Raw genomic sequence first — 11,460 nt, 5'->3', positions numbered from 1 at the left:
CCTGAGCCAACACCTACAGACACACGACACGGACAAACGGCAGGTTTTACACCTCCGCCCTGAAAACATTTCTTGTGTATTCATTCATGAGGAAACCTTGACTTCAGATGACTGTCAATAGGCACGGGGTAGGTTGGGGAGGGTTAAGAGGGTGTCGAGAGATTTTCTGTACATGGTCATTGGTGGCTTGCTTTGTTGATGAATGAAATGTTAAACGACTTACATGTATATTATATTATGTATACCTTTTTTGTCTTTTCACCTTTTTGTGTATTACAGAACGAAAATCAAAGAAGAGGTGAGGAATACAAGCCGGTCAACACGCAGACACAAATTTGGGGATTGATGGGTAGGTGAAGAAAGAGGTTTTAACTTCATCTGCGTACACACAAACTATAAAACGATGAAAGACAGAGACCAACCAAATATGTTAATATTTAATATATAAATAGATAAATATATAAATATATAAATATATTAATATCAAAACTGTCTTGAAGCCGGCTGGTGAAGACAGTGTTCGAGCAGAAGGGTGTGACGTCAGAGGGCGTGACATCTAAGGTGTGTCGCCGTGACATACACAGTGTAGGTGTGGACGTCACCCATCGCCCTGTGCTTTAGTTTGCCCATGATAGGTAACATCTGAAAATGTGTACGATAGTCTGTTAATCCTCAGAACCAGCTTGGGCTTGACTATACCCTGACACTACAGTCATTTTTTATCGTTCTTGGGGAGAATAAATATATTAAGAACCAGATAGACATATTTTTCAATATTGTACGCTTACAAATTTAATAGTTACATAACCTAGAACCGGAAAGATACCTGAAGTTAGCAGCCATATTGTACTTTATTGTCAAAAAAATCGACTTGTATTCTCCACCTGAGAGTTGAGGATGGCTACAGTGTGCTCAGCGTTATCATCTTGCTGTTAAAGGTGTAGTAGGAAGCAATTTTATTTAAAGACTGGGTAAAAATCAGTACAAAATGCAACTTCTCAAGATTTCGGTGAATACCAACTGATTACATCTATAAAATATAACCACACACAGAAAAGGGTAAACAACGCTGACGTCATGATTGTACAGGCTTTATAAAGGCTTCCGACAATGAGAGAAGAAGAAGAAGAAGAAGAAGAAGGAGTTTTGTAACGCGCAAAATCCGAATCCTTGAGAAACGCTCATTGCGCCGAAAAATTATACATTTTTTCACATATAAATGAGAGAGCTGGGATCATAGGGTATATGGACGTGTTTGTGTACAATCGCATGGTCACTGGTTGGTGTTTTTCGTTTATATTATCTTGTACACATATTTCCTTAGTTTTTTTTTAAATTGCCCTCCGCTAACCCTTTAACATCACTGAAAGTCTACCCAGTTACTTTTACTTTTTCTACTCAAAAACTGTAACTTGCTTAACTCACGGGTGGCCATCAATCTCCGCTGCATGTCGTGAGTGTTTGGCAGGGTCGTGTCCAGGGTCATTTCTCAAACATTGAAGTAAGTTCCAAAGAACTGGCGTCCCTCGTTTAAGATGTCGTCGTGCAGTTCCTTCACCACCTTGTCTGTGTACTGCTTCCAGGCCATGTGCAGGCGGTAACAGATTTGCATATTTTCCTGAGTCGGGTAGAAACGCCTGCTCTTAAACACGTCTTCCTGACAGAGGCGGTTACAGGAGGACAAGAAGAATCTTTTGGACAGGAATATAACCTCGGCTCCCAGACTCACCTGTGAAACCCAGCACAGATGACAGATTTTCATTTTGCTTGATGTCCAGATTAACGGCTGCGGCTTAGGATCAAAAATATGATGTAAAGAAGGTATCAAAAATAACAAACGTGTGTGCATTGCATGAGGTACATCATCATGCTGTCAGGCTTGTCACCCACCAAACCAAACCTAGGTACCCGTTTCCGGTTACCTGTACGACAGGTGTGACGGTTAGGCCACAAACAGAAAGGAGGGTACATACCAGACAAGGCTTTCCCGCTGGAACACATACCTTCATGTCGGGCAAGTCAAGCTCACTCAAGCCCTGCCAGCAAAGCAGATCGGTGACTTCAAATCAATCCCATATTTTGTTTACTTGAAAGAATTTAAGAATTTTTTTAGTGACGGAATGACCTACCTGTGTTTAGATTCTCGAAAGTTCACGATATTTGAAAAACATGATTAATAACCATTCAAAGTAAATTATTAATTATTAACAAACGTATTCCTAGAAGAAATGGTCTTTGACAACTGTAATAGGAGTCAGTTAATAAGGGAATAATGTGGAAGAAACTGTGTTAGCTTTGGAAAAAATGGAGGAGTTGGTTCTATCAAGGTATTTCTACTATCCCTTACACCAATAGTGAATAAAGAAGACGATGATATGATAATTGTTCACTTAGTTCACGCGGGTCTCAATTATCAGTGGTTTCATCGACAGGTGTTGTGAATACAGTAATTTTACACAAGAATAGTTACTCCAGGTTTAAAGTATTATTTGTACTTGAGAAAGGTGAACAATCAAAATGACTGACAAAGACATCTCCAACTTTGAGGGTGTCGATGTGCAGGTAGACGTAGTCGCTGGAGCCGGAGGAGCTCTTCCGCTTCTTGGTAGATGTGGATGAGGTCTTGAACAGTGCTGGAAGTGAGAACTTTCTGGTATCTTGTAAGGACAACTTTTCGTTCACATCAGCAATCGCCGATGCCGCCTGTAAAAGACCAGCAAAAAGTTGCAGGACGAACTAAAAATACAAAAGCCAGACATCTCTTCGCAATTTCACGGAAAATCTGAATTCTACGTCTGTCAGTCTGTATGCACACAGTAAACACAATCTAAACGAGATATTTTTAGTAAAAGAAAAAAAATAGAACAAGAAAATAACTGTAATTCGTGTTTTGAAATAATATTTAACGACCACCGTGTAGCATTTGTCTGCTGGGCAGCTAAGTCTGACAGGTTTCCCTCCTTTTTTCCCCTTCATCTCCTCCTTTACTTGCTGTTTTTTCTTCTTCTCTTTCCCCTTATCGGAACTTTCATCCCTGGCTGTCATTTTGTCAAAGCTTGATTTAGATAAAAGGTCGAAAGGCCAGTCATTTTGACGAGAGGCGACAGAGGGGTGACTAGGCCTGGAGCTGGACAGCTGCGTGCAGTAGTCCGGGTCGGACAGCTGCAGGCACGACATTGAAGCCAAGTCTGCGGACTCCTTGCTGAGGGACGAGACTCGTCTGTATCTCAAGTAGTCGCCCGGAGGCTGACAGGCATCACCTGTGTCTGTCCTGGCCTCTGAAACACAAGGAGGTCACTGGAGACTGGACAACGCCCTCTAGCGGGTGGCTGCGTTCGCAAATGATGAAGACTAGGAGCTACTCCAACCTTCTGAAGAGGTTCTACGTCCTGAAAGAATGTAACCTTTGAACCCACATCCCACATCCCCGCAAACTGCACATCTGCGCCCTCAGATGACCCTCCACACTCGTCAAAGGTATTGACCCCTGATTTATTTATTTCAGTTTGTATCTTTACTAGGGAACAAAAAAGGAATGTCGGCAGTAATTTAATTTTACCGTCCTTACCTGGCCAGCCCTCTATGTTAATCATTGGATGAATCAGCTTCAGCATCAGATCTCTCCAAGACAAAGAGGTCCTGGGAACGCCAATGTATACTGCACACTCACCCTTCACGAACATAGAATATCATCTCTGTTGTGTCCAGCTTGGTACATTTGCTCCCAACAATATCTGTCTACACTGACTAATATAGACAAATAGAATTGTTCACATCAAAGTCAACAAAACAAAATAGTCGTCGATAACAATGAATGATATCTTACACAAGACATCTACCCATAAAAGCTGACATATGTATGAATGTAGACCATCGCACCCACCCTTCAACCCTCGTCTACTGTGGCAGAACTAGTGAGATCACGTGACTACATAATTAACTGAGAAGAAACTACATTGAATAATATTGCCCCAGTGGAGTGCTGGGACTAGCAGAGCTATGGGGACTGGATAAAATAATAAGTTGTCGATGTTAGGATTAGGTTAAATAAAAGTTGTGCAGTTGCTATAATTGGCGGGAGATAACTAGCCTCACTAGGAATGACAATATTATAAGGCTACTTACGGAGCGAACGATGTAAAGAAATTTTGAACTATTGCTGTCCTTCACCACCAACTGGTTCTTTCTGAAGTAGGTCTGAGTACATTGAGTTGGGTGCTTCAGGAGAAGTTCAATCGGCCAGTTCTTCATAAAGTCCAAGTCCCTGAAAATATCTTGTAGAGTTTATTTCTTGTAGATCCTTCTTTGTGTATTTAAAGTTTAGGCTTGTACATCGACGGTACAGAAAACATAGGTGTAAATTTATTTGCCGGTCCAAAAACATTCAAGAGGTTTAGGAACAACAAGATGTATTGACTACCGATATATATTGTCCACCAGCTTCCGATATACGTATGCGGTTTGACGACAAATGAACAAATTTATTCCACACAGTCTTTACATTTTTAAGACAGGGAACTGATTGGCCATGGCGGCTATAATCGTTTGTGTTGAATGTGAGGTCTAAGGTCATAAAAATCTGTGGACACCACAAAAAAATGATGACGGACAGAGGTATGGGTGTATAGGTTGCTGACTGGACAAGTCATCTTGCCTAACTACATCTAGCTGTTCACAGTTGTGTGTGTGGGTGTGTAGGTGTGTGGGTGTGTGGATGTGTGGGTGGGTGTAAAAGAGAGAGAGAGATAGAGTTGTGTGTATGTATTTACAAGCAAATATCGGGTGAAAACGTGTGTTTACCTGTGTGTATATGGGTAACTACGAAAACTAAGTTTCCACAAGTAAATAATAGTTTTTCATTGACTGGTGCTTTGCCTTACTTTGCTAGCATTATTCTCAACAAGGAGCTCTCACATGCTTCACAACATTGACACCTGCACACCCGGCTCAGTGGATACCCGTGTCTCTTTACGTGAATGTGGCAAGCGACTTTGACAGGATTTTTTGTAGCTGAATGTCAGTGAATTACTTCACAAGACATGAATGTATTCAAGCTCAAGGTATGAGGCTTGCAAATAAAAGGTCCGGTTCTGCAGTGTGTGCAAGTTGAACTACAACCCGTCACTGCAATCGTCTGTCGCTATTTCTCAAAGCAAGCGAGAGGAATGTCGCATTCCGAGGGATTTTTTTCTCTCTCTCTTTTAATGAAATTCTAAAGGCAAACTTAAACTGCTTAGAATGGCGTAAAGAGTAGGATACATTTGAGTCTCGTCTATTTATATGTGTGTTCATGTGGAAAACGTTGAATGTTTTAGTAGAATGTTGTGTTTAATAAGAGAAATTACACGGGACTCTTTTTTTGCTTCCACAAAGTCTCGTTCTCCGTCACGTGACCCTATGACGTGTGGTTTCCATAGTGACAACCATGCCTCGAGAATGTGCTGCACCCGATTGCCACGAAAAGATGGAAAAGATTAAAAATTGTCTTTTCATCAGTTTCCGACAGACAGAGCCTTACAAGCCTTACACACAGAGTGCGTCATACGATAAAATGACGTCAAATCTTCGCAATGACCTCAGACACTTCCTGTGCGTGTGACGTCACAAGGAGACTGACGTCACAAGACTCTAACATCACAAGAAGACTCTCTGCTTGACCATCTCGGGAAGCTATCGTGGTTACTCGGCGGAAGGACACAAAGGTCGATTTCACTGATTTTTTCAATGTTTATAAACATCGGCAACCGAAATAGTGCTAATAAGTGGTAATTAAGTGAGAAACGAATCCTTTATTTCTCCTGTAATGCTCTCGTGCTCTGTAATTGTAACTAAATATATTTTTGAAACGTTTGACCGTCGCCAGAGCCTTATCACAAGCCTTTAGTATCCCTTTAAGAAAAGTATGCAAAGAGATATAATCAGTTTTCGTATCTGCCAGCCCTGACGAACTGTAGAAAGTTGCAGGTTTCTGTAGGGTGTAAACAAGTTTCAGGTAAATTACCTGTCCCCTACAGACTCCCCTCAATTACACTCACACACACACAACCCTCTTTGTTTGCTTGAAAGTTATTGCACACCGTACGCGGTTGATTTATTGTTGTTGTTTTGTAAAGAAGTGTTTAGGTTAGCAAAACCTTGCGCAAGGCTGTAAACAATTTCTGTAGAGAGAGTGGTCGGTAGACAAAGAATACGTACAGCCGAAACCCACAGGACAGGTTCTCAGTGGTGCATGGCACATCGTGGTGTGATGTGTGAGATCGAGCCCAGCCCGATCCTTCTACTACCTCTGCATTACCAGAAATTTCTACTTGTAACCGTCAGACGACGTAAGCTGGTCTGCTTTGGTCATGTGACCCGACACCTTGTCAAAGACTGGCCTGGCACCTAGGAGGGTGGTCAGATGAAGAACTTAGGAATGTCAAAGACTGGACTGATCCTCCTGTACATGACCTGCTGACCATCGCCCACACTAGACAAGAATGGCGGGTCCTGTCATCTGCCTCACCTATTCGTGTGATCCTCCCAACGACATGTGGCGGTCAAGGTACGGCTGACTGGAGTGGCCTGCCCTTGTGTCATTACAAACCCCAATAAAGGGAGCTTACTAACACTAGAGCCTGTGATGCTATACAGCCACTCACTGGAGGAACTGGACGTGCTCGGGGAGGATCTCGAGATTTTCTTGGAAAATATGTAGGTAGTCCATCTTACTGAGGTAGATGAGCTGCATCGGTGTTGTTGAGATCACAGTGCACGTCCAGGGAGCCTGACTGTTGATTTCTGCCTCCTGAATAACATTGGGAACCATTTCTGTTGAATCCTTTCAAGAACTGTTGTAATGGCATGTCTCCTAAAGTGTCTGTATCAGTAAATTACGGGCAAGGCATGTCTATTTTTTAATTTAAAATCCTCATTGAAGGAGCAATATATATATATATAAAGTCATTCAGAAAATCTATCGACTTTTGTTTTCCAGTTCTGTGTAGCACAGTGTCTACTCACCCCAAGTGACATGCCCTGCGTTAAGATCGTAATTTCCCGCTTTTGTCTGGAATCCACCACATTACTGCGCATCATCCCTGCAAACAATCAAAAATCTAGTTTAAGAAAACTGCCTCGTGATAGATAAAAGATAGATAATCCACACCAGCAATAATAAGTCAGCAAATTCATGAAAATTGCTAACAATTTCATGATATTTTTCCTACTGGGAAAAAAAGTGACACTGATGTACGTATCTATCTTGTCAAGGTATCTGATAATTACTAGATATCCGATGACCAGCTATTATTGTATTATTTAGCTTTTTGTCATATCCATACAGGCAGCCCAGGCATCATCACAGTCCAGTCTGAAGACCGTGATGCCCTCACAGTGGTCCTCCATCTCGTTGTGTTGCAATAAACCCTCCTACGGATAACAGTGAGCACTTTATCCACTAATTACACAGGTCTATATTTAATTACTTTGTATCTTCACTTTTAAAAAGTTGCCAGAAGTATTGGACTATTAATTTGCCCAGTAACCAGAAAGAACACGCTGTTTGGAATGGTCAGTCTGCAATCCAACTACACATGGAAACAAAGTACCTTCTCCACACACAATGAAATACCAGTTCATGGCTTCATGTCCATCGCGAATAAGGATTCGCTTGCTTTTTGTTCTGCAAAAGAAAGTATTTAAGCATAAAAATGGGGTTATTATTTGTTGGTGATATGATGAAAAAGGTTTCAAGAGAAATCAGAATGAAACTAAACACTCACCAACTTAGAAGTCAAGATGATTCCGAGATAAATCACGGTTGTACTTACATCATTAAGTGTCCACGAGAAACAATGTCGATCTGAATATGAAGAGGAAGCTTCTGAAATTCCTCTATGGTCTGTAATTTATACACCACCTGAAACAGTAGAAGCCGTTATACATTACTGTTGGTCCTTGTTCAAAGTCCGTTCTTGAGTCATTTTCCGAAGAATCACTCTCCAAACGGCCTAAATGTTGTATTGTCAAATGTATTGACAAACAAGTCTGGACTTAGCTCAGCACATTGACTAAAGTTCCAATGTCCAGAACCTTCTCATCAAAATCAATTGTTGCATGTGATCTTTATACACAGCTTTGCTGAACTTATTCAAAAATGTTTGAAGTTTGTCCTGTTTGGAAGGGTCTTTACTCAGATGGACCTTCGAAGCTTGTCGCTCGTTGATCGTAAATAAACACAAGAACCTCGGCCCCGAAACATGCGAATTCAAAGTGCTTCCTCGACAAATGGATTTACTGACCATATAGCAGTCCTTTCGTGTTCTTCTTTCTGGTGGCAGCAACATGATCCTTTGAATCTGTTTACTCCGCGTAAACTGAAACAAAAGGATTCAGAGAATATTGAAAACTCAGCATTGGCTGCGTACAAAGACGAAGGTGAACAAATTGGAAAGGTAAACGAAAGCCAACTACAGCTTCTTTAAATCTGAAGTATTTACTTTAGAGAACTGAAGACTTTTTGCCGCTCTTCAGTTTCTAAGGTTGGATACTTTTGTCTCAGCCTTTCTTGCTGTCCAGTTGCCATGAATAGTTTCATTACAATGCAGTAAACCATATAAACAGTGAAAATGTTTTAGTTGTGGAGCAGGCATAGTAGTTGTACAGTAAGAGAGTAGTGTTGTCTTCGAAAATAAATCTAACCCCTTTGATGATTTCCTGTTCGACTTTTTCTTTCGGAAACAGCATCCGACGAAGAAGTAATTCGTATTCTGCATCATCCGTGTCGGGGCAGGTCTGACGAGCAATGCGTTCCCGTGCTAGAGACCTGCTCGTCAGGACAAAGTTTATGAAAGTGCTATCCCACTTTTATGTTTGTAAACATGTTCGACAAGCTTCTTCCTAAGATATGTAGCCACTGAATAATAGTAATTGATTTATTTTCTCTTTCTAAAAATGTAAGTACTTAGTTGTGTCCCTTTTAGTTGTCCTTTCCACTACCTTCAAATTATACCTTTCCTCGTGTTTTCACTTTTATTATTATATGTAACAATTTATAGATAAATAGTTTTAATATAAATAGATAAATGAGACTGACAGAGACGAGCGGGAGCCTGATTGTTTATTTCGCTAATGATTAGAGAGATGACCTCAGCGTGCGTAGTCGCTACTGAAGATTATCGGGGTTGCCCGGATGTTGCTCGAACTTCTGTGGGGCGATATTATCGACGATGATTGCACTTGACTCGCTTATCGATGAGCCAGAAAGAAACACTGAATACGGCGATTGCTCAGGGTTTGTTAAAACTATTCATCTCCTCACAGCCATCCACTACTCTCACGGCTACGGCTACGGCTACGGCTACGGCTACGCTTCCTGACTGAATCCTCCATTTATTATCACAACTAAGAAAAGATTCTCTATTTCAGGAGTGTGGACGCTGAATATATCTATTACTCTTCCGTAATAAGAGTCAAAGTTTAAAACCGCTGACACAAACGCCTCATTTAATTTCTCTGGTTTGGTCTAATAGCGACTGTCTTACCATAGCGCCATCTGGTTGCCCACTCTTATAACAGATAAAACCAAGCTAATGGCTTTTTTCCATAATTTCTGTTGAATTGGAGAAACAGAAGTTAAATCAGTTGACAAAAGCAAAATGGCAAAGTAACTGTATCATTTAATATAAAAAAATAACTTTCTGGCTCCGCATGTAATTGCAAGTCTAAGACAACATTAAACATTGAGACCTGTCCTATAAATAGGATGTATTTTTTTTTCTTCTAGACTGTAATCTTCAACACTTTAACTGAGCAATTTTGTGAATTATTTTGTGAATTGTTGAAAAATTGTTTCAGTATACCCCATAAGCAGAACATCACGAATTCGTTGATACAAAATGAACCTCTTCGATAATTAGACAGATGACAAGGGAAAGAATGAACCAAAAGAGTTCTTGCCTTTGTCGTACATTTTTGAGGTGTATTAGACTTTACACTTTCTTTCCTATTACTCTCAGAGACAGCTGTTGAGGCTCGGCTGCCGGCTACAGTGACCTGTTGCATCTTCTCCTTCTCTGGTTTGAGATTCTTCTTGAACGAGGCTAAGAAGCGGTCGAGTTCGCGACCTTTTTGCCTTTCCACTCGCAGAGCTGCCAGAGATGGCACCGTCACCGTCTGTCGGCAGGTGGAGATGTGAGGAAGCTTCAATCTACCTCGTCTGGTGAGAAAGTTTCTGTCTGGACCAGGCACAGGCTTGGCTCTGGTTCTGCTGTTGGTTGTGTCCACGTCTCGAGACATCCCACGACTTCCGGTGACGCCATGCAGCATCGTTTGCTTGAGGCCCGGATCTCGACCACAATCACTCTTACGAGCTGCGTCCAAGTCCATACAAAGGCCTGGAGGGAATCTGAGAGAAACAATTATTTTATTTTATTTTATTTTATTTTATTTTATTTTATTTTATTTTATTTTATTTTATTTTATTTTATTTTATTTTATTTTATTTATTTTATTTTTATTTTATTTTATTTTATTTTATTTTATTTTATTTATTTTATTTTATTTTATTTTATTTTATTTTATTTTATTTTATTTTATTTTATTTTATTTTATTTTATTTTATCATCGCTAAATATGTCACATTCGTAAACCTCAACAGCAATTCTTCTCCTGGCAGTTATTATAGTATCACAATAGTTGACATGCTGGTTTTAAGCATTATTATTCATTCTGTCCAAAACTCTAGGAAAGCAGCAGACCGTGACAGAATGTCTCTTCCCATACTGAGGCACTGTGAAGACATTTTCTATCATCATCATCATCATCATCATCATCATCATCATCATCATCATCATCATCATTATCATCATCGATATCTTGATCACATTCCTCCAACTCCCTGTCTTCCCCCTCTGTTTAAAATCCCTCATCGTCCCTGTCGGTGTAGACATCCCTAAAGACCCATGGCCTTGACATCTGTCATAAAGGTCTCTGACCTCTGGTGTTCAGATATCAGATTTCCTCATCATCATCTGTGTGACGGGATTATCTGAGATGTTAGGCTTGCTACCAGCGATAATTTTTCTTAATGGGATAATTTTACTTGTGATAAGTTTACTTATACGTTACGTCAGTCTAAACAAAAAGTCTGTTACCTCTTTTGAACAACAAAAGTATGCAAAAGATTCCCATCGCCAGGTTCGCTTTCCATGGCTGGACCCAGCGTTAGAGTCACACGTCATTCGGGAAAAATGCGTCACGGTTTCAGATGCCTCACGAGAAAGAAAACATAAGAAAAAGAAGAAACAGACGACGATATATATATATATATCACTGTCAGATTTTCATGACTGCATGGAAAGTATGGAAGGAGACGATGGAGGAGAAGTCCAGATGGGGAGTAAGGATTTCATGATATCAATTGTTTATTTGAAACATTTGCCGACGAAGAGAGAAGTGTGTGAATCAGCTACAGCAGAG

General features: G+C 40.5%; 1 protein-coding gene across 6 annotated transcripts; it reads right to left on the bottom strand.

Moving 5' to 3' along the window:
* Positions 1-442: 442 nt before the first annotated feature.
* LOC112564978 lies at positions 443-11,276 on the bottom strand. 6 transcript variants are annotated; one of them, XM_025240176.1, is made up of 16 exons: positions 11,136-11,276; positions 9,940-10,387; positions 9,525-9,592; positions 8,683-8,806; positions 8,283-8,357; positions 7,812-7,900; positions 7,590-7,663; positions 7,003-7,079; positions 6,642-6,787; positions 4,126-4,264; positions 3,569-3,671; positions 2,911-3,278; positions 2,542-2,703; positions 1,974-2,036; positions 1,426-1,729; positions 443-642 (listed from the first exon to the last, which is right to left on the bottom strand). In XM_025240176.1, exons 1-15 carry the CDS (start codon positions 11,189-11,191, stop codon positions 1,490-1,492), a joined length of 2,232 nt encoding a protein of 743 aa, XP_025095961.1. In that variant the 5' UTR covers positions 11,192-11,276; the 3' UTR covers positions 443-642; positions 1,426-1,489. The 6 variants fall into 6 exon arrangements, with proteins under 6 accessions (XP_025095961.1, XP_025095963.1, XP_025095958.1 ...); XM_025240178.1 differs by having other exon boundaries at positions 2,004-2,036; XM_025240173.1 differs by having other exon boundaries at positions 444-642; positions 2,527-2,703.
* Between the last annotated feature and the right edge of the window lie 184 nt (positions 11,277-11,460).

This window comes from Pomacea canaliculata, linkage group LG5, assembly GCF_003073045.1.
Source record: "Pomacea canaliculata isolate SZHN2017 linkage group LG5, ASM307304v1, whole genome shotgun sequence".
In the NCBI taxonomy this organism is placed as follows: Eukaryota; Metazoa; Mollusca; class Gastropoda; order Architaenioglossa; family Ampullariidae; genus Pomacea; species Pomacea canaliculata.
The sequence above is the reverse complement of the archived record's forward strand: the minus strand, read 5'-3'. Positions and strand labels throughout refer to the sequence as shown.